The sequence below is a fragment of the Ictidomys tridecemlineatus genome, chromosome 3, assembly GCF_052094955.1.
Source record: "Ictidomys tridecemlineatus isolate mIctTri1 chromosome 3, mIctTri1.hap1, whole genome shotgun sequence".
NCBI lineage: Eukaryota > Metazoa > Chordata > Mammalia > Rodentia > Sciuridae > Ictidomys > Ictidomys tridecemlineatus.
In genome coordinates this window covers 53802130-53824188 of record NC_135479.1, presented here as the reverse complement: position 1 = coordinate 53824188, position 22059 = coordinate 53802130, and the positions used below count along the sequence as shown (strand labels likewise).

Sequence of the window (22059 nt, the reverse complement as noted above, 5' to 3'; positions counted from 1 at the left end):
CTCCCCACCATGTTCACATGGACGCAGCACACGGGAGAGCACTCTGATTTCCCAGGGGACCTGAGGGGACTGTCAGGACGCCAGATGGCAGGGCTGAGGAGTGGGGACCATGATGAAGAGGGGAGGAGCTGGCCCCACGGCTCAGCCTGCAGCCGAGCACCTCATTCAGTCATGGACAGGGCCAGGCGGCAGCAGGCTCTGACCCTCCTCCCCATCTGCCTGGCCTTCGCCCTCTCCCTCACCGCCGTGAGCAGCAGCTACTGGTGTGAAGGGGCACGGAAGGTCACGAAGCCGCTGTGCCTCGACCAGCTGCACGGGAAGAATTGCATTCACTTCAGACGGCCCAACAGCAGCTATGGCACCAAGGACGAGAGCCAGGTGGTCCTGTACATTTGGGAAATAGGGGACGATAAATTCATCCAGCGCCGGCTCCACGTGGGGCTCTGGGAATCCTGTGAGGAGAACCTCAACAGCACAGGTGAGCTCGGTCCGCAGGGTCCCAGGGGCACAGGTGCAGGATGGTGGCCACAAGGGGGTGCACTGGAGCCAAGTCACCTGGGTTTGCATCTTGGCTGTGCCATAGATTGTCAATGCTTTCTTAAACAATGTCCTCTGACCCTCGGGTTTCCCATCTATAACATGGAAATGGTGGCAGTACTTATCTCAGAAGAATTATTGAAAAGGTTGAATGACGAGATTCATATATAGTTCTTGCAACAGAGCCTGACACCTTTTAAGTGATTATTGAACATTAGCTTTTACCCTTTGTTATTGTCACCCAAACCCTAGAGGATCAAAGTTGGACCCACCCATCCCTAAACTACATCCCTGATATTTCTCCTGTACTTTTAAGGGGTCTTGGAACAGAAGGTTCTCTCCACAAACAGACTTATACATCCAGGCGCAGTGGTGTGTGCCTATAACCCCAGTGACTTTGGAGGCTGAGGCAGGAGGATCTCAATTTCAAGGCCAACCTGAGAAACTGAGTGAGACTCTCAGCAACTTAGCTAGATGCTGTCTCAAAATAAAAAGCAAAAAGGACTGGGGATGTAGCTCAGGGGTAAAGTGACTGGGATTCAGTCCCGAGTACTATTAAAAAACAAAATAGACTTTTACAATCATGGGAGCATCTCCCACATCATCTACCAAAGCATGATCCTTAACAAATTAGATGCTTATCTCAGGTACTCCTTGAAATAACCCTGCAAGGCATATATTATTCCTCAGCTCATAAACAAGGAAACCAAGGCTCAGAGAGTTTCAACTTGCACAGCTGTTAAGACTACTCCCTCGACTATTAAGATTACTGGGGGGGGAGGGGCTCCCAACTCCTCTCTTCATGGGAAGGGCTATCTTTCTATAAGGCCATAAAGTTCTTAGCTCAGTGATCAATTCCCATGATGCTCCAATGATGGTAAAAGTCTGGGGCAGTTTTTTGTTTTGTTTTGTTTTGTTAATTTTAGAGATTTAAAAGTTTTGGGATTTTGTTGTTGTTTTGTTTTTTGTTTTTTGTTTTTGTGTTTTTTTGGTACTGTGGATTGAACCCCCAGGGGCACCTTACCATAAAGGTCTTGTAGAAGGACAGCACTACCTTTATGGTCAAATGCAGGAGGTCTGTGATCCTAATCCTCAAGGATTCCCAAGACAGTCCCATATTTTTGAGGTTGGCAACAATAGACACCAAATCCATAGACAAATTACTTAGAAGCTTCTACTCCCTTTTCCAAGTCCCCATCTGAGGACTGCCTACTTCTATTTCCATAGCTATATGTAAAAGGCCACACCCGTTATCAAATGTTGGTGTGAACCAGAATCACCCAGGTACCAAGCCCTGGAGGTTCTAATTCCGTAGGTTTAGGGTAGGTCTAGAAACATGCATTCTTCATATTTTTTAAAAAAATTTTTAACCAAAATGACATTTTCTCATAGATAAGAGATCAATTCGTTTTGAAAGGCTTATAAGAAAAACCATCAGTCCCTGATCCTTCCTCATTACTTAGTCCTACCCTTCAGAAGAAGCCACTTTTAACGTGATTGTTTCATTTTAGACATTATTTACTGACTTTCTGTTATAATAAAAAAAAAAACCTTAATTCTCTCATACCACAACATCCCACATGCCTCTACCATCTTCCTTCATAAAATCAAATTACTTTTCTATTTAAATTGGTAAAGCAATAATTCATTTGTGGCTGTATAGATATATATATTGTTCACTCTACAAATCCTGGATGGAGTTTTGATTACGTTAATTGTTGACTTTGGCTTTTCCTGGGGTTTCTCATTGCCTTTTGTTTTCCCATTCTCATAGCGTTGGTATTTTTATTCTACTCAATTCTCTCTGTTATCTAGTGGTATTAGTCTTTCTAATAAGCTTCCCTGGTGATTTTGACACACACTCAAATGAGGGAAGCAAGTTCCAAGGCACAGAAAAGCCCACTGGCAAGAGGGGATTCGGCGCAGTGTGGAGGAAAGTCACTCCCAATCATTTAGGCATTGGCACAGGGGTAGGTAAGTGGGGGTTACAGAGGTAAGGGAGTTGAGAGCTCAGGACCCAGTGGGGGAGAGCTAAGATCCGAGTGAAACAAGGAAGAACATGGATGATTATGAAGAAGGCTCACCTGTGCTAGGGAAATGGGAAGGAGGGAGAGTTTATTTACAGCTGTGGAAAGGGGGAAGGCTTTGTAAAGGAGATGGCCTCCGTGCCTCGTCGGTGAGTGTGATTTAACAGATGGAGATTGGAGGTGAGGTCATTCCAAGAAGACAGGACTCAAGGTCAGAAGCAGCAGAGCTTAGATACTGCACCAGAACAGGAGTGTTGCAGGGTTAAGAAGGAAGCCTCCCGAGGAACAGGAAGAAGAACAGGACTGGTGTGGCTCTTCCATGTCTCCTGAGGCAGCATCTGCTCCCTGCAACACAAGGTCCCTGTCACTCTAGTGCAGGCAACTCTACAGGACAATGTTCCTTAGAAGAAGTCTAACCAGAGAGGCTCTGGGTGTCTCCTCCCATGACTGAACACTCAGGGTCACTCCAGGTGAACTGGGCTGCACGAAATCATCACACAGAGACAGAGAAATGCGTTTTTCTTTGGGTCCTGTGATGGCTCCTCTGACCCTTAGGGGTCCATGGAGAGAGAGAGAGAGAACGAGAGAGAGGAGCATGTGCTGAACCCTTTTGTTGGGGAGAAGCCATTCAAATGAGGCAAAGGGTTGAGTCTAGCTTCAGCAGACTGACATCTGGGAAGGCCATGCCCATTTCATGTGCTGAGTGGGAATCAAAGGCAGAGCAAGAGAAGGGGACACACAAAGGGAGTGTCCATGGAACATTCTATCCCAAACAGGGCAAAGGGGTAGGATTACAAAGGAATAAGTGAGTGTAGCTCAACCCCCATGGGTGACGCCTATACCTGGAGCCATGCCTTGCTATCTGAGCTGGGGTAATGCCCAAGTTACCCCGAGACCTGGCCCTATAATGCCAGACTGAAGGCAATTATTGGTCAGTGCCCCCAGGCATCAGGACTTGAAGGTTTGCACCCAGGGCAGCTGGGGATATAGCTCAGTTGGTAGAGTGCTGGCCTTGCATGCACAAGGCCCTGAGTTCAATTCTGCATGGAGCTCGACATTTGGGGCGTACTGGAAGCAGCTGTGTCACCTGGGCTCCTGCGTATCATAAGGCACGTACCTCCCATTGTCACAGAAACGCTGAGCAGGTGGAGGGTGGAAACTGTCCTGAGATTTCTGATAAAAAATCAACCAGCATGTGTGTGGGGTGGTGACTCTTCTCAGGCTAAAACAACAGATAAAAGTATAGTTCAGAGACTATGTGAGGATCTTTGATGCTCCTTCCTCTAGAGGAAGCCCCCATGGCACTTCTGCCAACCCACAGAGAGTGCACACACACACACACACACACACCACCTTCACCTGGATCACACCACCTTCACCTGGATCACACCACCTTCACCTGGATCACACCACCTTCACCTGGATCACACCACCTTCACCTGGATCACACCACTGAGGGTTTTTCCTATATCATCAGAGATATCCCCTGAATTCCAAGGAGGGCTGCTGTTCATATTCAAATAGAAATAAGGGTATGTCTCTTGATCCCTTTTTGATTGGTGTGTGACTACATTTTTGATGTCAGGACAGAAAAATATCTAAACAAATGCCTCACTGTACATTGCTAAAGATTTCCCTGCAGAGTGCTGGGGGTGTACCTCAGTGGCAGAGTGCTTGCTTACCTAATGTATGCAAGACCCTAGGTTGGATTCCCAGCACTGGGAGAAAAAAAAAGTTTATATCACGGAGATGTCTCTTGAGATGCTCTTTATTTTTTTTTAAAAAAGTAGAATTTGATAGACATATTTGGAAAATATTGCTTTTTATATTTTCTTCTTGAAAATTCACAATATCCATTAGCATACCAAAATCTCTGAGAAGTCCCACAATAAAGAAAACTGATTTATATGACATATCCCAATGTTTTCCAATATACCATCTTTATCTTATATATGTTTTATATGTATGTGCATATCTGTTTGTGTGTGTGTGTGTGTGTGTATTAATTAACATTTGGCAAGACTGGTGGAGCACACCTTGAAAAAGGCTGGCCTATGACAACATAGTCACTATACAAATGGGAAAACTGAGTCCTGGAGGTACAAGTGACCCATTAAGAGACTGACAGGGCTGGATGTGGAATTCCAATGCCTTCACTGTTGACTTTTCCTGCCCACCCCACACCCTGCCCAAAATTCAGCCAAAGGGCAGCAGCTCTAATAAGTCTCAATGAGTCATGTTGTGCCCATCAACCTAAAAACCCTCTGCTGACATTTGACCCATTTCTGAGTCTAAGAAGGTCATCAAGGTCTCTAAATACCGCCCTCACTTTATCAAGAAGGGAGAAAGAACGAGATCTTCTCCAGAACACTTTTCACATCATTCCCCGAAGACATATTGTTACCTCTAGATTGTCCCTAAAACAAGAAGTTTAGAATTGATTTTTTCCTTAATAGAAAATAAACTGATATATATCAAACATATTAGAGGATAAATAAAAAGCTATATATCAAAAGGTGCAGACTCAAACACTTGTCTGTAGGAGGAGGTGATTAAAAAGGTGGAAAATCTGGGATTGCCAATACCCTTGAAATTTCCTGCTTCTGGTACTTGTGAACCCAATGCAGTCAGATCCTCTAATTTTTCAAAGGAAATAAAATATTCGACCTTTTTTTAAATAAAATGTCCCAATTTCAAAATGTCTTTGGAACATTGCATGAGCCCAACAAAATTTGTTTGCAACAGGGTATAACCTGGAGTCCCCGCTAGAAAATACACTTTCCAAATATCTGCTATTTTATTGAGTTTGTCACAGGGTCTGGGAGATTTGGGGCATAAGGAAAAAGAGGGGGGGGGAGGTTAGGTCTGGAGGTAAATGGAAAGGGACCCAATAGTGTTTTGGAGAGAAGGGCCACAGTTGCTCAGTGGAAGGGCAGCAGCTCTAATAAGTCTCAAAGAATCATGTTGTGCCCATCAACCTAAAAACCCTCTGCTGACATTTGACCCATTTCTGAGTCTAAGAAGGTCATCAAGGTCTCTAAATATTGCCTTCAATTTATCAAGAAGGAGGAAATAATGATATCTTCCTGACTGTGAGCATCCAGCCAGGGAAGGAGGCTCCTCAGCCCTGAACAAATCCAGGGTATCTCGGCACCCCCAGTTCTGCTGTCCCATGGGGTCACCCTGGGTGTCTTCCTTTCAAAACAGCCCCACCTGTCTAAAAGTTGACTCTCCCAGGATTATGTGAGGTGTCCCCCAAAAGCTCAGGCGTGACACAATGCGAAAAGGTTTGGAGGTGAAACGATTGGGTTATGAGAACCCTAATCCAATCAGTGCATTAATCCACTGATAGGGATTAACTGGGTGGTGACCGTAGGCAGGTGGGGTGTGGCTGGGGGAGGTGGGTCATTGGAGGTGTGCCTTCAGGATGTATATTTTGTGAGCTGAGCCTGGACACTCTTTGCTTCCTGAGCCACTTTCCTCCACCACTCTCTTCCGCCATGATGTTCTGCCTCTCCTAGAGCCCCAAGGAATGAAGCCAGCCTTCTATGGACTAAGACCTCTGAAACTGTGAGCCCCCCAATAAACTTTTTCCCCTCGAATTGTTCTTGTCAGGCCTCTTGGTCACACCAGTGAAGAAGCTGACGGAAATACCCAGGAAACCCTGACCTGGAGCACTATTTCAGGACTTCCACTGTATAAGCCACCTTCAATAGTTCTGCCTTTTCTCCCCCCAGACCTTTAAAGGGAGACCCTTTCTTTGTTCCCACATCCTAAAACAAGGATATGAAATGAAGTTTCCAGGTGGAGGCACTGCTTAGATGTTCTTGTCCTTAGGCCAGTCCTTGAACCAAGAAAATATGTTGATTTTAGATCCTATGCTGTTATCTACCAATCTCCAAAAGTTCAAGGAGAGGAGGACCTATGCACCCCAGATGGGAAGGCTGAGCTGACTGGGGATGGCAGAGTCCAGCTCCCAGGACTTGGGCACCATCTCCTAGGGCTGGCTTGCTGTGCTGCTTGGCCACCAAGCACCGCCAAGCTATGTAACACCCGTCTCTCTGGCTTCATGGGATTTATAAAGATTTTTCCTTTTAATCCTGCTGGCTTTATTCAAAAGGAACACCATTTCTGAGGATTCGAGTTAATCAAGGGGTCACTGTGGTCTGACTCTTTGGCCCCAAGCTACACTCACCCTTCTAAGCTATTGTGAATTCCCTTAATCTTCGCGGCTGGCCTCCACCAGCTCTGTGCCCTGCCCCTGGCTCTGCTCCTGGCCTCTTTACTCTTTTGAAAAGGCAGCTCTCCTCAGAAGACAAGAGAGACCCTTACTCCTTGCTATGCTTTGGGCATGGTTTGAGTGTCCCCCAGAGTATGGAAGAATGTATTAGTCTGTTTCCTGTTGCTATAACAAAACACCTAAGGTATTTTGTACTGGAAGCCTAGTCCTCAGGGTGGTGGTGTTGAGGCAGGGGAATCTTTATGTGGTGGGGCCTGACAAAGGGTTATAGGTCATTGGGGAAGCCACCCTTAGAACGGATTAATGTATTCTGTGTGGGGCCCTGGGTAGTTCCTGAGAGATCAGGTTGTTATAAAAAGAACCAACCTTGCCTGAAATTCCTTGCGCTTCCCGTCTTGCCATGTGTTTATTCTCTCCCCCTTTTACATACACTTCCACCGTCTGCCATGCTGTGATGTAGACAGAAAGCTCTCCCTAGAGCTAAGCAGAAACTGCCATGATGCTCTGGAAACCGCAAAATTGAAAACCAAATAAACCTCTTTTTTAATAATGTACCCAACCTTAGGTATTTTGTGATAGCAACAGAAAACAGACTAATGCATTCCTCTGTGCATTAGAGAGAGAGAGAGTCTTTTATACCAATACAGAGACCTTCAAATAACTCTCAGATCACACAGTGCCATTCCAATTAAGCCTGCTCTCCAAAGAACAAGATAGAGTGATGCACCTGCCTTCAGTTGCCCTCATATTTAAGCCAAAAAAAATACAAAAGGGACATTTGGGGGTCTAGCCAATGTAAGCAAGCAAGTATAGAAGCTGAATTGGGCAGTTAATGAGACAATTCACTGAGTTCATTGGTATTTCCTACAGGACTTTCCAGGTTGGCATAGCAGCAAGCAAGCGGAAAGGAAGTAGGTCGAAATGACCCTAGTTGAGTACAAGTTAGAAAATGGTTACTAACGTCTAGACAATCAATCTCTGACAAGGTACACTGCCCAAGAAAAAGAGCAAAGAGAATGATTTTACATTGCATAAGAATTGCTATGCTAGGTGACTATTAATGGGTACAGAGGTGGGGCTTTCCCACGGGAGAAGCATGTCTTATGTGATATGGAATTTCAGTGCAAAATGGAGTCTGTTTGGTCATTGCCCATATAACCCAGCCCATAACAATAGTGATCAGTGATGTAGAAAAAGGAACTGAGTCTCAAGTGGGAGAACCCTATTTTCTTTTTTGGGGGAGGGGGTGCAGTACCGGGTATTGAACTCAGGAGCACTCGACCACTGAGCCACATCCCCAGCCCTATTTTCTATTTTATTTAGAGACAAGGTCTCACTGAGTTGCTTAGCACCTCGCTGTTGCTGAGGCTGGCTTTGAACTCAGGATCCTCCTGTCTCAGCCTCCCAAGCCACTGGGATTCTAGGCATGTGTCACTATGCCTACCAGGGAGACCCCATTTTCAATTCCTGACTCTACCAACCTATTTGAGTCTGGCCTCCAAATCTGTAAAACAGAGATACTTCTATTTGCCTTTGTCAATAATTAACCAAACAAGAATGTATACGGTGATTTATAAAAATAATTTCACAACTGTCTTATTGGAGAACTTTTATTATTAGCAGTTTTGCAGATGAAGAAAGCAAGGCTCAGAGAGGTCAGGAAACTTCCTATTATTCCTGAATGTGGTAGAACTAGGCATAGAGGCCAGGCCTCTTAGATTTAAATGCCACATGGGCTGGGGATGTGGCTCAAGTGGTAATGCACTCGCCTGGCATGCTCGCAGTGCTGGGTTCGATCCTCAGCACCACGTAAAAGTAAAATAAAGATGTTGTGGGCTGGGGATGTGGCTCAAGCGGTAGCGCGCTCGCCTGGCATGCGTGCGGCCCGGGTTCGATTCTCAGCACCACATACAAACAAAGATGTTGTGTCCGCCGAAAACTAAAAAATAAATATTAAAATTCATTCTCTCTCTCTCTCTCTCTCTCTCTTTCTCTTTTTTAAAAAAATTTTAAAAAAGATGTTGTGTCCACCAAAAACTGAATTATCTCTCTCTTTAAAAAAATAAAAATAAAAATAAATGCTACATGTTATCCACAGTCCCTAGGCTGCTCCTGCCGCTGGCTGTACTCACGGGGCTGTGGTTAGGATCTGATGAGGTGACATGTGGTGACATGAACAAAGAGTACTATATCAGCTCTAAAGAGCTCTTCCAGAGAGCAGGGGTGTGAGTGTTGAGATGTCCCCAGTGCCATGGGGACCTCCCTAGTTACATTGAGGGAACTCAGATGACATTTTTCTCATTGTGACCACGTACATCTGTCCAATTGCTAGACATTCAAGTAAAAAAGTATTTCAGCAAATGGTTTTCAGCATAAATGGCTTTTGTTTCTGTTCTTCCTCGAGCTTCTCAGAGGAGCCATGCTGAGGTGGAAGGGCGGAGGCCCATGGGCCCTTGGGGTTTCGTTGGAATGAATGGGATAAACCTTAAGGTTCATGACCTTTAAACATGTACCTGCTCCTTCCCATGCACTGTGGACTCAATGGTGCTGTCCTCCCAAATTTTTATGTGGAAATCTTCATCCCAGGGCCATGGTATTGGATGGAGGGCCTGTAGGTGGTAATTCGGTCATGAGGGTGGAGTTCTCGTGAATGGTCTCTGCACACCTGGGTGTGATACTGATACTGCCTTATGAGAACAGTCCAGGCGGCTGGCCAGTTGTTTCTGCCATGTGAGGAGACGGACAAGGAACACAGGCTTCACCAGATCCTGACCCAGCCGCAGGCATCCCGATCTCGGACTTCCAGGCCCCAGAATGGAGAAGTCAATTTCTGTCATTGCTAAGCCACCCAGTCTATGTGCATGTGTTACAGCATCCCAGATGGACAAAGTCACCAGGTGACCCTGATGAGGTACAGGTGAAAACTGGGTTATGCTAAGAAAGCAAAAAAAAAAAAAAAAAAAAAAAAACAGAGCTCTGTGGGAAGTCAGGTTGAATGAGGCAGGACACAAAAGCCCAGAGGCGGAATTTCAGCTCTGTGCCAGAGGAAATAGCGAGCTATTGTGAGTTCTGGAAAGGAATGTTAAGTTCCAGGATTTTCTCCTTATAAAAGAAAAATGATTTTTCTGAGACCTAAAAACAATTCCCAAACTTCCCTTTGTTCCTGAAAACTTCCAGCAAAGATAGTGGACATGGGCTGGGGATGTGGCTCAAGCGGTAGCGCGCTCGCCTGGCATGCGTGAGACCCAGATTTGATCCTCAGCACCACATACAAGCAAAGATGTTGTGTATGCCGAAAACTAAAAAAAACTAAACATTAAAAAAAAAAATTCTCTCTCTCTCTCTCACTCTTTCAAAAAAAAAGATAGTGGGCATGATCCCTGCACTCAGAATACTCAGAGTTCAGGAATTAGCAATGATAACTGCTAACCACATTAAAAAATATATATATATATATATATATATATATATATATATATATATAATTTTGTTCCAATAAGGTTTTAGTGTATAGTAACTGTGTTAGCAACTTCCATGTATCTCATTTAATGTTCAAAGCAAGGTGACTATGGGGTACGGGGAGCATTGAATCTATTTTAGAGGTAAGAAAGTCATTCTTTTGAAGAGTCATGAATTATGCCCCTTTACTTTCTTGGTTTGCTCTGCTTTAGGTCAAACTGAAGCAGATTCCTGTGTCCCGGGCACCTTTCTTACAGCCCTGGATTTGCATGAAGTTGGGGATGTAGTGGGACAGCTGGGGTCCTCTGCACACCTGGGTGTGATACTGATACTGCCTCTTCCTGTGTTGTCCTGTGCAATCATTTTTCCTCAGGTCCTCTCCCCCAGACCAGAATTTGGCTTCACCTGCACACCAAGTAGATATCCGTAGATTTGATGTTTTCAAGGGGACTGCATGTCTAAAGCAGCCACTCAAGCTTTTCCATCAACATAGACAACATGGCGGCTGACACTCATGCAGAGCACACCCCATGCACCCCACCCTGCCCAGAGTATATGAATGAGTCTGGCAGAAGGTCTGAGGATACCTAGCACACACACACAAGATAACTCCTGCCTTTCTTTTACAGTCGAGAAAGCATGATGGCATACAAGCCTGGGTCACTTACTTATTAAAAGTCTTAGATGCTTCCAAATCTGCTCAATTTCACTTTTAAGAAATCATTAAAATGTTCATACTTTAACCAGAAAAAAAAATGACTTGAGATTCATATCACAGTGGATGATGGGTCCTAACGTCAGAGCCCTTGTTCTTGTTTGCAGGATCAGTTTGGATTGGCTAGGTTATGCTGCAATAACAAAAAAAAAATCCCTTAAAATGCCAGCAATCTAAATCAACACATTTATTTCTTGCTCACTCTATCTTTATTTTTCAGGTCAATATGGTATCTCCTCACTGTAGCCGTTCAGGGACCCCGGCTGATAGAGATGTCATCTTGACCTGTGCGTCTGTGATCAGAGACAAAGGAACGAGAACCAGTGAACAGTTCATTGGCTTTTAAGACTTCAGACCCCCTCATTTCTGTTCACAGTTCATTGTCCAACCTGTGTTCAATAGGACAACGTTATCATTACATGTTGATGAGCATAAAAGTTGCTTTCCGTACCACCTCTTTCTCATTCAAAATGAACCAAGGCGCGCTCTAAGCGCTATTTGCCCCTAAGTGTCTCCTTCGACCCTACTGATGACTGCCTTCCCTTTATCTTATAGGTGAACGGTGTAGGAGTTTCCGGAGTGTAGTACCAACTGAAGAACAAGGTACTCGTGTTCTGCCCACGGGCACTCCTCATAATTTGAACAATTTTTATTGTTCTATTGGATCTGGGGGAAAAGATGAGACAGTCATTTATAGTTTTCCCATGAAGTCACATCCAAAGTCCAAAACCACAGACCTCTCCACATGCCCCATAGCCCAGGAGAGCTGGAAAACATTAGAGGACCGACTCTTCCCCGGGGAGGGCAAGCCCTGATTGGAAGCCTCTGCCACTTTCCCTGGAATCAACATTCCCATCAGGGGAAGCTCTCCTGCAGGCTGAAGTGGAATAGGTAAGCCCTGGCATCACCACTGCCTACAGCACGTTTTCTTCTCTATGTCCCTCGTGCAACTTGTCATTACTTTCTTCATATTTATTCTCCCGACTGAAAAAGAAGTTTCGTGGAGACATGGAATGGATCACATCCTAACTTGCCCTACAGTAGGACTTTTACAACCAGTTTCCCTTCCTGTCTCCTTTACCCATTCCGCTCCACCTCCAACACAGTTCCTAAAAGCCTCAGGCAGGATCCCATCCAGAGGGTGAATGAGCTGCTTGCTCAGAACTAAGTGGGCTTGGGTATTTCCAGACAGGGCCCTGCAGTTTTCAAACTCCTGCCCTCATGCTGAAGCTTGCCTGTCTTCAAAAAGGAAGAGGCAGTGTCTTCTGTTGAAATCAAACCAATGTGTGAAGTTTTGATCCGGGGAGCGGGGATCCCAGTTATCTCTCGTGTCCTGCCCTGGGGTCTTGCTTAGTATTTTTCTCTCCCAACTATGGTCAGTCTTTAGAAATATCTCCTTCGGGTCCTAGGAGCCCCCTTTATTTGCCAACTCTCTGAGGATCTGTGACTTTGACTCCAAGGAGTTGGCTTTTTGTGGTTTCTTTCACAAGTCACTGTGGTCTGGAAATGGCTTGAGTACGTTCACCAGAGATTCTTGTTTTGGAAGCTGGGCCTCTAGTGTGGTGACCCTTAGAGGTGATGAAGGACTGTAAGAGGTGGGGGTGAGTGGGAGGTATTAAGGTCATTGGGGCAAGAAAATTAATGCAATTCTTGTTTGACCCTAAGTTTGTTCTTGTAAGACAGTTGTAATAAAAGAGATCACTTGGTCCCTCCCCACCTCTCTTGCCATGTGATCTCTTCTTCTAGTATCTACTTCACCAAGATGCTATCCATCATGATATGGTATAGCCCAGGGGCCTTTGCAAGAACTAGCCTATTACATCATCCAAAACTGTGAGCTTAATAAACCTTTTTATTTATTTATTTTTTTTGGAGGGAGGTGGAGTAACCAGGGATTGAACTCGGGGGCACTGGACCACTGAGCCGCATCCCCAGCCCTATTTTGTATTTTATTTAGAGACAGGGTCTCATTGAGTTGCTTAGCACCTCGCTTTTGCTGAGGCTGGCTTTGAACTCTTGATCCTCCTGCCTCAGCCTCCTGAGCCACTGGGATTCCACTGCAACAGGCCTAAACCTTTTTCTTGATAAAGCATCCAACCTCAGGTATTTCGTTATAGTAAGAGAAAATAAGCTAATACAGAAGTGAACTAAATCAAAGGTTAGAACCTTTCAGTACTTATGAGTTCTAAATGCCCAGCACTTCTGTCCTCCTTTCATTTTGCAGGTGTTTTATGGCTCTGCATTGGGGCTGAGGTCCTGGTTGTCTTTCTGATCCTGACAAGTGCCATCCTCCTGGGCTCCAGAATGAGCTGTCACAGCTGTGGGTTCAACTGGCTCAAGGTGGATGCCTCAATAGCCATCCTCATGGTATTCGCAGGTACTCTCCGGCAGCACCAGTAGAACAGGCAGATTCCCCTCAGCCTGCCCCAGGGGAAAAACAATACTTCAGGCTGGGTGTACCCATTGCCAATAATAAGCTGACTCCTTCCTGTCCATAGCCAGTTCAGCAGAACGATCAGTCCCCTGAGTAAGTCACTGAATTAATTCCGTCGGGTAGAAGCATTGTTGCCTTGTGACCGATGAACAGAAAGGGGATAGGCAAAGATGGAGATGAGGATTTATCAGTATATCTTTGTCACAACCAGAGAAGAGGGTGCACCGGCTGTGAGAACAGAAATCATCTCATTTAGTGTGGTGGTCAGGCCTCAACCTATGGAAGAATCCTGCCAGGTTCAAATCTTTACTACTTAAGGGGCTGTGTTATTTAACCTCTATAAGTTAGCTATCATAGCTAGATTATATAGATTATAGTGATGACCAAATTAGAGAGCATCTGAGCGTGGTGGCACATGCCTGTAATCCCAGAGACTCAGGAGGCTGAGGCAGGAGGGTTGCAAGTTCAGAGTCAGCCTCGGCAACTTAGTGAGACCCTAAGCAACTCAGTGAGATCCTGTCTCTAACCAAATTTTTTTTTTTCAAAAAAAGGCCTAGGGATGTGGCTCAGTGGTAAAGCACCTCTGGGTTCAATCCCTGATACACACACACACACACACACACACACAAAGAGAAAATGCAGAATAAATTGGAAGCTTTTAAAAAATTGTTATCCAAATTTGGTATTAATATTTCATAAAAGTAAAGAACTGCTTTTTTTGTTGTTGTTCTACTTCTATTTTCTCTAAACAACCTTTAAAGCAACTTAATTTGGTCTCCTACGTGAGTGTATCCTCCAAGAAAGAACCCAGCACAAACTACTCCTTCCAATTCTCCAGGTGGGCCAAGTCTGTTTATAGTGTGTCCATCTAATTTGCACGTGGCTTTTGTGCTTGATGAGTGTAGCATCTTTCCTGAGTCTTATCAGAGGATACAGTGATAAAAATTCAACTTCTGGATCTTCATAGCAAAGAGCCAGGGCACAGACACTTGGAGACTCCTGCCCAGGCCCCGGCATCCACTGAGGTCCTGCCTGATTGTGATTCAGCCTCTTTCTGGATGTCTCTTCAGTTGCAACTGTAGAAATCAGATGCCACATGGAACGTAAAAGGATGTTTAAGCACAGATACATCGTGAAGAACTTTGTGGGCACTAGAGAACTCCCAACTTCCCACTCATGCAAGGTAGAGAGCTCTTCCACCATGTTGCTTTCTTACACATGGCTCACAAAGTTTTCCTTGTGCAGGGCTCCTGGGCATGGTGTCCCACATGATGTATACGACTATTTTTCAAATCACTGTGAACCTTGGGCCAGAAGATTGGAGGCCTCAGACGTGGGACTATGGCTGGTCATATTGGTAAGTTGTTCTGTCCTGGTGCTCAATCCTGGTGGATGAGCAAGCGGTGCACATGAGTCTTGTAGGACAACTGACATGGGTCATGGTGCTGACACCTGCTACTCCTGTGACTTTGAGTTGGTTTTGTGACCTTTCTGTAGCCCAGTTTCCTTACCTGTAAAATGAGGCTATCTGCCTTACATCGTTTTATAGGGATTTGAAGAGGTTATGTTTGCAAAAATGCTTGGCACACAGCAAAGTCCCCAAGAAATGGAGACATTGTTGTTACATTATTTAAATACAGACTAGATGGGCTGGGGATGTGGCTCAAGCGGTAGCGCGCTCACCTGGCATGCGTGCGGCCAGGGTTCGATCCTCAGCACCACATACCAACAAAGATGTTGTGTCCGCCCAGAACTAAAAAATAAATATTAAAAAATTCTCTCTCTCTCTCTCTCTCTCTCTCTCTCTCTCTCTCTCTCTCTCTCTCTCTCTCTCTCTTTAAAAAAAAAAAATACAGACTAGCAGAGAGTGCCCTGAGCTAGAAGTCCTCTTCAATGAGAGGAGACCCAGCCCCTGTGCCTAATATAAAGATAAGGCTATGGCTTCGAAGTTCTGACTCTAACAGAAAGGCTTGACCATGACATAAAAGACCACAGGGGTTCTTGTTAACATAGACCTCCAAAGCATATTAGATCCTAAAAATAGAGGTACATAGACCTACATTTTCATCCTACATGGTAACCTCTTGGGTTAGGTGAAAGTTGTCGGATTAAAAATGGCGTTGTGGGGTTGGGGTTGTGGCTCAGTGGTTCAGCACTTGCCTTGCATGAGTGAGGCACTGGGTTCAATCCTCAGCACCACATATATTAATTAATTAAATAAAGATATAGTTTCCATCTACAACTAAAAAAATATATATATTTTTAAAAAATGGCATCGTTCATGTCAGATCCTGTCAGGGAGACCCTGAGTGGGGTGGGGTGGAGCTCTTATGCATGATTTGCCTAATAATAGGAAAGTTTTGCAAACTGTAGTTCACTGTGAGTCACACAGGGACAGCTACAGGCAAGGACAGTGAGCCATTTAACCATGAACAACACCTGCTAGATACACTGTCTCAGAAGCTTAATCCAAAGCCACAAGGGCCTAACTGGAACCCCAAGATTACAAATAATCTTACCTAGCAACAGCAACACCAGCCAACCACGGCTTGCCACTCCCAAAAGATACCACTAGCATCAACCGATTTATTTTTGAACCCAGGGGCACTCTATCATTGGGCTACATCCCAAGCCACTTTTATCTTATTTGAGGACAAGGTTTTCTAAATTGCTGAGATTGGCCTTAAACTTGCCATCCTCCTGCCTCAACCTCCCCAGAGTTAGAGGTACGCGCCACTGTGCCCGGCAACAGTAGACTTTCTTTCAAAACAATTTAAGTAGCTCTTTTCTTTTTCAATAAAATCACCACCTTTTCCTTTGTTCTTTGGATAGACCAGAAGCTACCCTGGTCTGTGCATATGTTCTTCCAATCCTATTCTTTGTTTATCCCAAATAAAGCATTTTGCTTGGAGATCTGTCTTAACATTTGCATGTGATGGTGATTTTCCTCTTTGCAAAACACATAGCACATTCAGGTTTCCCTCCCTCGTCCTACTATCCTAGAGTACCCTGAGATAGAACTCCTCTTCAATGAGAGGAGACTCAGCCCCTGTGCCTAATGGAAAGATAAGGCTATGGCTTATCTGGAGGAGAACATGTCTGTGTTGCTATGATCCTTATGCTGCATAACTTACCAGGTTTAAAACTCTTCTTTGTCTTTATCTTTATCCCAGTCTGAAGATGTTAAGTTTTATGAATGCTTTTCTGTACAACTCCACCTGTTTATCACTTTAGGGCTTCTCTCTATACTACAGCCACTGGTCCTGAGGGGTTATCACCAGCCCTGGGCACAGAGAAGCAAAGATGAATTTCAGGTAGGTTCTTATCTATAACCAATTTGTATCAAGTTCCTGTTGCTATAGATGGAAGCAAATCCCAAACCACATAAGAATCTGAAGAATTTTGTTTGTTTTCAGCATCATTTGGTTTTGGTTTAGGTTTTTGTTCCTATTACTTATAATTACTTAATTTTTAATAAAATATACATATGCAAATACTTTTCAGAATCAACTAATAGGAAGCTCAACCATCTATCAATTCCATCCCCCTCCAGTTCCCCCAAAGCCCCCCATCTTCCTGCTTTCTTCTGAACTGGTTGCTGTTAGAGACTTCCCCTTGTCATAAGACTGCCTGTTGCCACTCATTTATATGTTGCAGTGCTATTTCCTAGGTCCCATCGTTATTACATTATTTATTGTATGTTCATGTTTTGTGGGAGCACATCCTTAAGTAGCTCCCTAAGAAAGGATTCAATGAGAGATCAATTTTTTTCCTTGCAGGTCTGGAAATATATTTATTCAATGCTCTAGACTTGATTGTTTGGTGAAGTACAGAATTCTTACTCAGTAATCATTTTTTCTTAGAATTTTAGAGACAACGATTTCTCATCTTCTAGCATATTGTTACTGTCCAGCATTCAATACCATTCTAATTCGTATGTTTTTGTAGGTGGCCTGTTGTTTTCTTCTGAAATGTCTGGACGATGTTCCTTGGTGGGATTTTCTTTCCATCACATTCATTCTTCTTTCCTGTGAATATTCATGTCTTAGAATTCTGGGAATATTTCTTGTATTACTTCTTTGATTATGTCTTCCCTGCAGGTTTCTGTTTTCTTAGAACTTTTGTTAAGTAGTAACCTAACAAGGTCTCTTGAGTTAATTATCTCAATGTCTTATTGCTTTCCTTATATTTTCCTTATATTTCCTTATATCTCTTTCTCTTTTTGTTATACTTTTTTGAAAAAGTTTCCTTTGCACGTCCTGTAACATTTCTATTGAATTCTTATTTGGAATCATTTTAATTACCAAGAACTCATCTTGGTTTTCTAGTTGTTCCTTTTTTCCTAGTATCCTGATATAGCTTTACAGATGTAAAATCTTTTTATCCCTCTGAAGATATCAGTCAAAGGGTTGTCTTTTGGCTTGCTGTTTCCTAGTATCTTGCATTAATTATCTCTTTCCTTTAGAATTCTTTTTTTTTTTTGAATATGTAAAAATGTTTAGATTTTATTTCTGGAAGTAAGGTGATTTTTTCTCTACATTTTTTTCCTTTGCTTACTTTCATTTACATACTAAGTATGCATAATATAAAATTATATAATAGCTCAGCATAATACATCACTACTCGAATGTCAAAACTGAATGGTCATTAAATTCCTTTGCTAAAAAGTTAGTTTTATGAATTGAAATCGTTTTCTATACACAGATATATCACCTATTTAGGCTTGTGTAGAAATACAAGTTCTTCATCAGGAAACTGAAGGTACCTTTCCTGCTAGTGTGTTCTGTCGAAAAATACTAATCAATTCAACTGTGGGGTGACATCTAATGAACTGTTCCTGCAGAAGACTGCCAGTTATTATTCTTATCATGGTTTCCTTTCTTGCTTCTCTCCTTTCAGTACACAGTCCTCAATATGTCTGTTCTTCTTTAGGCATATTTTCTTTTTTTTTATTATTGGTTGTTCACAACGTTACAAAGCTCTTGACATATCATATTTCATACATTAGATTCAAGTTGGTTATAAACTCCCAATTTTTACCCCAAATGCAGATTGCAGAATCACATCGGTTACACATCCACAATTTTACATAATACCCTATTAGTGACTATTGTATTCTGCTACCTTTCCTATCCCCTACTATCCCCCCTCCCCTCCCATCTTCTCTCTCTACCCCATCTACTGTAATTCTTTTCTCTTCTTGTTTATTTTCCCATTCCCCTCACAACCTCTTATATGTAATTTTGTATAGCAATAAGGATCTCCCTCCATTTCCATGCAATTTCACTTTTCTCTCCCTTTCCCTCCCATCTCATGTCTCTGTTTAATGTTACTCTTTTCTTCCTGCTCTTCCTCCCTGCTCTGTTCTTAGTTGCTCTCATTATATCAAAGAAGACATTTGGTATTTGTTTTTTAGGGATTGGCTAGCTTCACTAAGCATAATCTGCTCTAGTGCCATCCATTTCCCTGCAAATTCCATGATTTTGTCATTTTTTAGTGCTGCGTAATACTCCATGGTGTATAAATGCCACATTTTTTTTATCCATTCATCTATTGAAGGGCATCTGGGTTGGTTCCACAGTCTAGCTATTATGAATTGTGCTGCTATGAACATCGATGTGGCAGTATCCCTGTAGTACGCTCTTTTAAGGTCTTCAGGGAATAGTCCGAGAAGGTCAATAGCTGGGTCAAATGGTGGTTCCATTCCCAACTTTCCCAGGAATCTCCATACTGCTTTCCAAATTGGCCACACCAATTTGCAGTCCCACCAGCAATGTACAAGAATACCCTTTTCCCCACATCCTCGCCAGCACTTGTTGTTGTTTGACTTCATAATGGCTGCCAATCTTACTGGAGTGAGATGGTATCTTCGGGTGGTTTTGATTTGCATTTCTCTGACTGCTAGAGATGGTGAGCATTTTTTCATGTACTTGATGATTGATTGTATGTCCTCCTCTGAGAAGTGTCTGTTCAGATCCTTGGCCCATTTGTTGATTGAGTTTTGTTATCTTATTGTCTAATTTTTTGAGTTCTTTGTATACTCTGGATATTAGGGCTCTATTAGAATTCTTATTGATTGATTGATATTCCCTCCCCCGCCCCGTTCATTGGGTCTTTCCCTCAGATTTTGGCATCCTTGACTGTCAAGTCATATTTAAGGATAATTGAAGCTCTCGAGCAGAACTAGGACTGATCTGCGGGTGGGCCCTTTATGTTTGTGATTGAGTATGAAGCCATTTTTTTTTTCCTGGAAATTCCACCTCGTAAAATCACACGTACTTGTTGGGTTGTAGAGGTTCTTTCTCTGCAAACACTTTGGAGGGGAATCACCCAACACCTAAAAGAAGAGGAATGGGTCTTCATGGCGGCTGATTTCTGGGGTTAGGTATGAGAAAGGGACTGGAGAGCTTCCTAGTCCACATGCAGATTTCCATGCAACCTCCTATCTGCAGACCACGACTGTCCCCCACCTTCCACTGAGCCTGCTGTCTCTGAATCTAGAATCCTTCCTTTCACTTTGCCCAAACAATAAAACTGAGCTCTCCCAGGGGCAGGAGGAGAATGTGATATGGAGGAGAACCAAGGGCCAACCATCCCAGTGTCAGTACCCTGACATTTTTGTGCTCTATTTGTACCTGAAATTGCTGACCCCTCCAGCATTCGGTGGGGCTAATCCAGCAGACTTTCTGCCTTGTTGGAGCCGCGTTATCCCTCCTCTTGGTGCCTTCCATCTCTCCCGCCTCCTCTCCAATTCCCTTTGCCCTGTGTGTCCACCCTGGTGCATTAGCCTTCTCAATTCACTGGGTGTGGAGCAGAGCGCTGGGTCCTTGAAGTCAGTCTCCCATTGAAACACAGAAGTCCCTCTCCCTGCCCTTTTTGCAGGATCTGCAGCATGTTCTCACATTTTTCAGGGGCTGCAGCAGCAAATTGCCTAATGTGATCACGAGACACGTCGTGAAATCCCCCTCCTCTTTTCCTAAATTGTACCTAGTCGCACAGGACACACAGCCTTCCCCATAGATAATTGGAATTTTTTTTTCCCCAAATAATATTTCCCCACTCTCAGGGGTTATCTTCAGCTATGTTCATAATCCTGCCCCATTTAAATCAGAATAATGGACATCCACTACTGGAAACCTTTGGTAAAGCCAGGCCCTACACAAGCCCTGGTTATCCAAATGCTCAGCACGAGCGGGCAGCAGAGCCCAGTAAATTGGCCGCTGTCTCTTGGGTCACAGGGTCTGGCGCCAAATCCAGGATGGCCCACGAAGGGGTGACTATAGACAAGTTGCTTACTCTGTGTCTCAGCTTTCTCATCTGCCACGTGGAGATCTTCATTGTGCCCCCTTTGCGGAGGCTGCTGTGAGGTTACATTAGGTAACGCAGGGTTCACCATGACATCTAGCAAACAAGGATAATATTAATTATCATTATCCACCCAGAAGCATGTCTGCTTAGCTCTGCGTATCTGTGTTCTTCTCCAAATTGGTTCCTTCTCTGTCACACAGCCCTTCTGTCTATCCCATAATCATGTAAACATATAAACACCCCTTTGGGTATTTGGGGTAAAGCAGATGCTAATCATCATCTCACTCATTGAATGCCTCAAAAGAACACTGTGTGACAGCATGAGTATTAGTCCAGTTTTGCAGATAAGGAAACTTACACAAACCAGTAAAGCATCCAGCTTAAGGTCACAGAGACAGTAAGAGGCGGGGTCTTCTGGTGTAAACCCAGCAGGATGATTCCAGAATCGGTTCTGTCAATCCCTGGGCTCAAAAGCATATTGTCTGGTCTCTGGAATTTGTGATTTACAAAAAAATAAAATAAAATAAAATAAAAACCAATGCAGGTCCAAATGGAGTAGAAGCAGGAGATGGCTTTTCACCAGGCTGACCCTCAGCAAGAGGCCCTGGAATCACAACCCCGCACCCCTTCCTGACTCTGCCTTTTGTTGACAGCTTGGCCTGGGGTTCTTTTGCCCTGTGCATGGCTGTGTCGGTCACGGTCATGAGCAGATACACCACAGCCCGCCTGGAATGCTCAGAGAGGCAAAGGGTACAGAAGAGCCCACAGCACCCTCAGTATGGCTTCCCAGAACCTGAGACGTCACAGCGTGTTTGGAAAACAGGAGCCGCTCCCAGTCCTGCAGGGCACGTCTTCCTGAAGGTCCCAGGCAAGGTGTCCATGTGCTAGCCAGTGGCCTGTGGTGGCCAGATCTGCACATGCAGATAAGCCAGGCATTGTACCCTAAATGAACATCTCCGAGGTGGACTTCAGAAGACTAAGGTCCAGGTAACCCTGCATTTCCCATCCAATGCTTCACTGAACACCTTTGGCTCCAGCCTCTCGTTCATGTTAAAATTCCAGTGTCTTTAAGCGAAACAATTCTTACAGAAGAGATCAACCATTGACACTCTAGTATAAAGGAGCTTTCAGCTTTGCTGACAGTGAGTTTTGTAAAGGTACCAAGGAAAGAGAGAACACACAACCACTAGGAGGAAGAGAAGACCAAGACTGAGAATGGCAAGTCTTTACAATGCATGCAAAATATGTAGCCCACACAGATTTATTGACAGAAAAGCCCAGAATGTTGTTTTTTTTTCCCCCTTCATTGGCAGAGAAAATAAAACATGTGGCTATCACA

General features: G+C 44.0%; 1 protein-coding gene across 3 annotated transcripts; it reads left to right on the top strand.

Moving 5' to 3' along the window:
• Positions 1-123: 123 nt before the first annotated feature.
• On the top strand, positions 124-22059 carry Gsg1l2 (GSG1 like 2). 3 transcript variants are annotated; one of them, XM_078042881.1, is made up of 6 exons: positions 124-478; positions 11534-11581; positions 13203-13355; positions 14658-14769; positions 16647-16726; positions 21374-21413. In XM_078042881.1, the coding sequence occupies exons 1-5, from the start codon at positions 172-174 to the stop codon at positions 16717-16719; spliced, it is 693 nt and encodes a 230-aa protein (XP_077899007.1). In that variant the 5' UTR covers positions 124-171; the 3' UTR covers positions 16720-16726; positions 21374-21413. The 3 variants fall into 3 exon arrangements, with proteins under 3 accessions (XP_077899007.1, XP_077899006.1, XP_077899005.1); XM_078042879.1 differs by lacking the exon at positions 16647-16726 and having other exon boundaries at positions 127-478; positions 21374-22059; XM_078042880.1 differs by lacking the exons at positions 13203-13355; positions 16647-16726 and having other exon boundaries at positions 125-478; positions 21374-22059.

Excerpts from the sequence above, each read along its gene's own strand:
- Gsg1l2 (XM_078042879.1), top strand. The coding sequence starts at position 172 with ATGGACAGGGCCAGGCGGCAGCAGGCTCTGACCCTCCTCCCCATCTGC. Across the intron at positions 11,582-13,202 it reads AGTACCAACTGAAGAACAAG|GTGTTTTATGGCTCTGCATT; the intron begins GTACTCGTGTTC and ends TTCATTTTGCAG. Across the intron at positions 14,770-21,373 it reads GACTATGGCTGGTCATATTG|CTTGGCCTGGGGTTCTTTTG; the intron begins GTAAGTTGTTCT and ends TTTTGTTGACAG.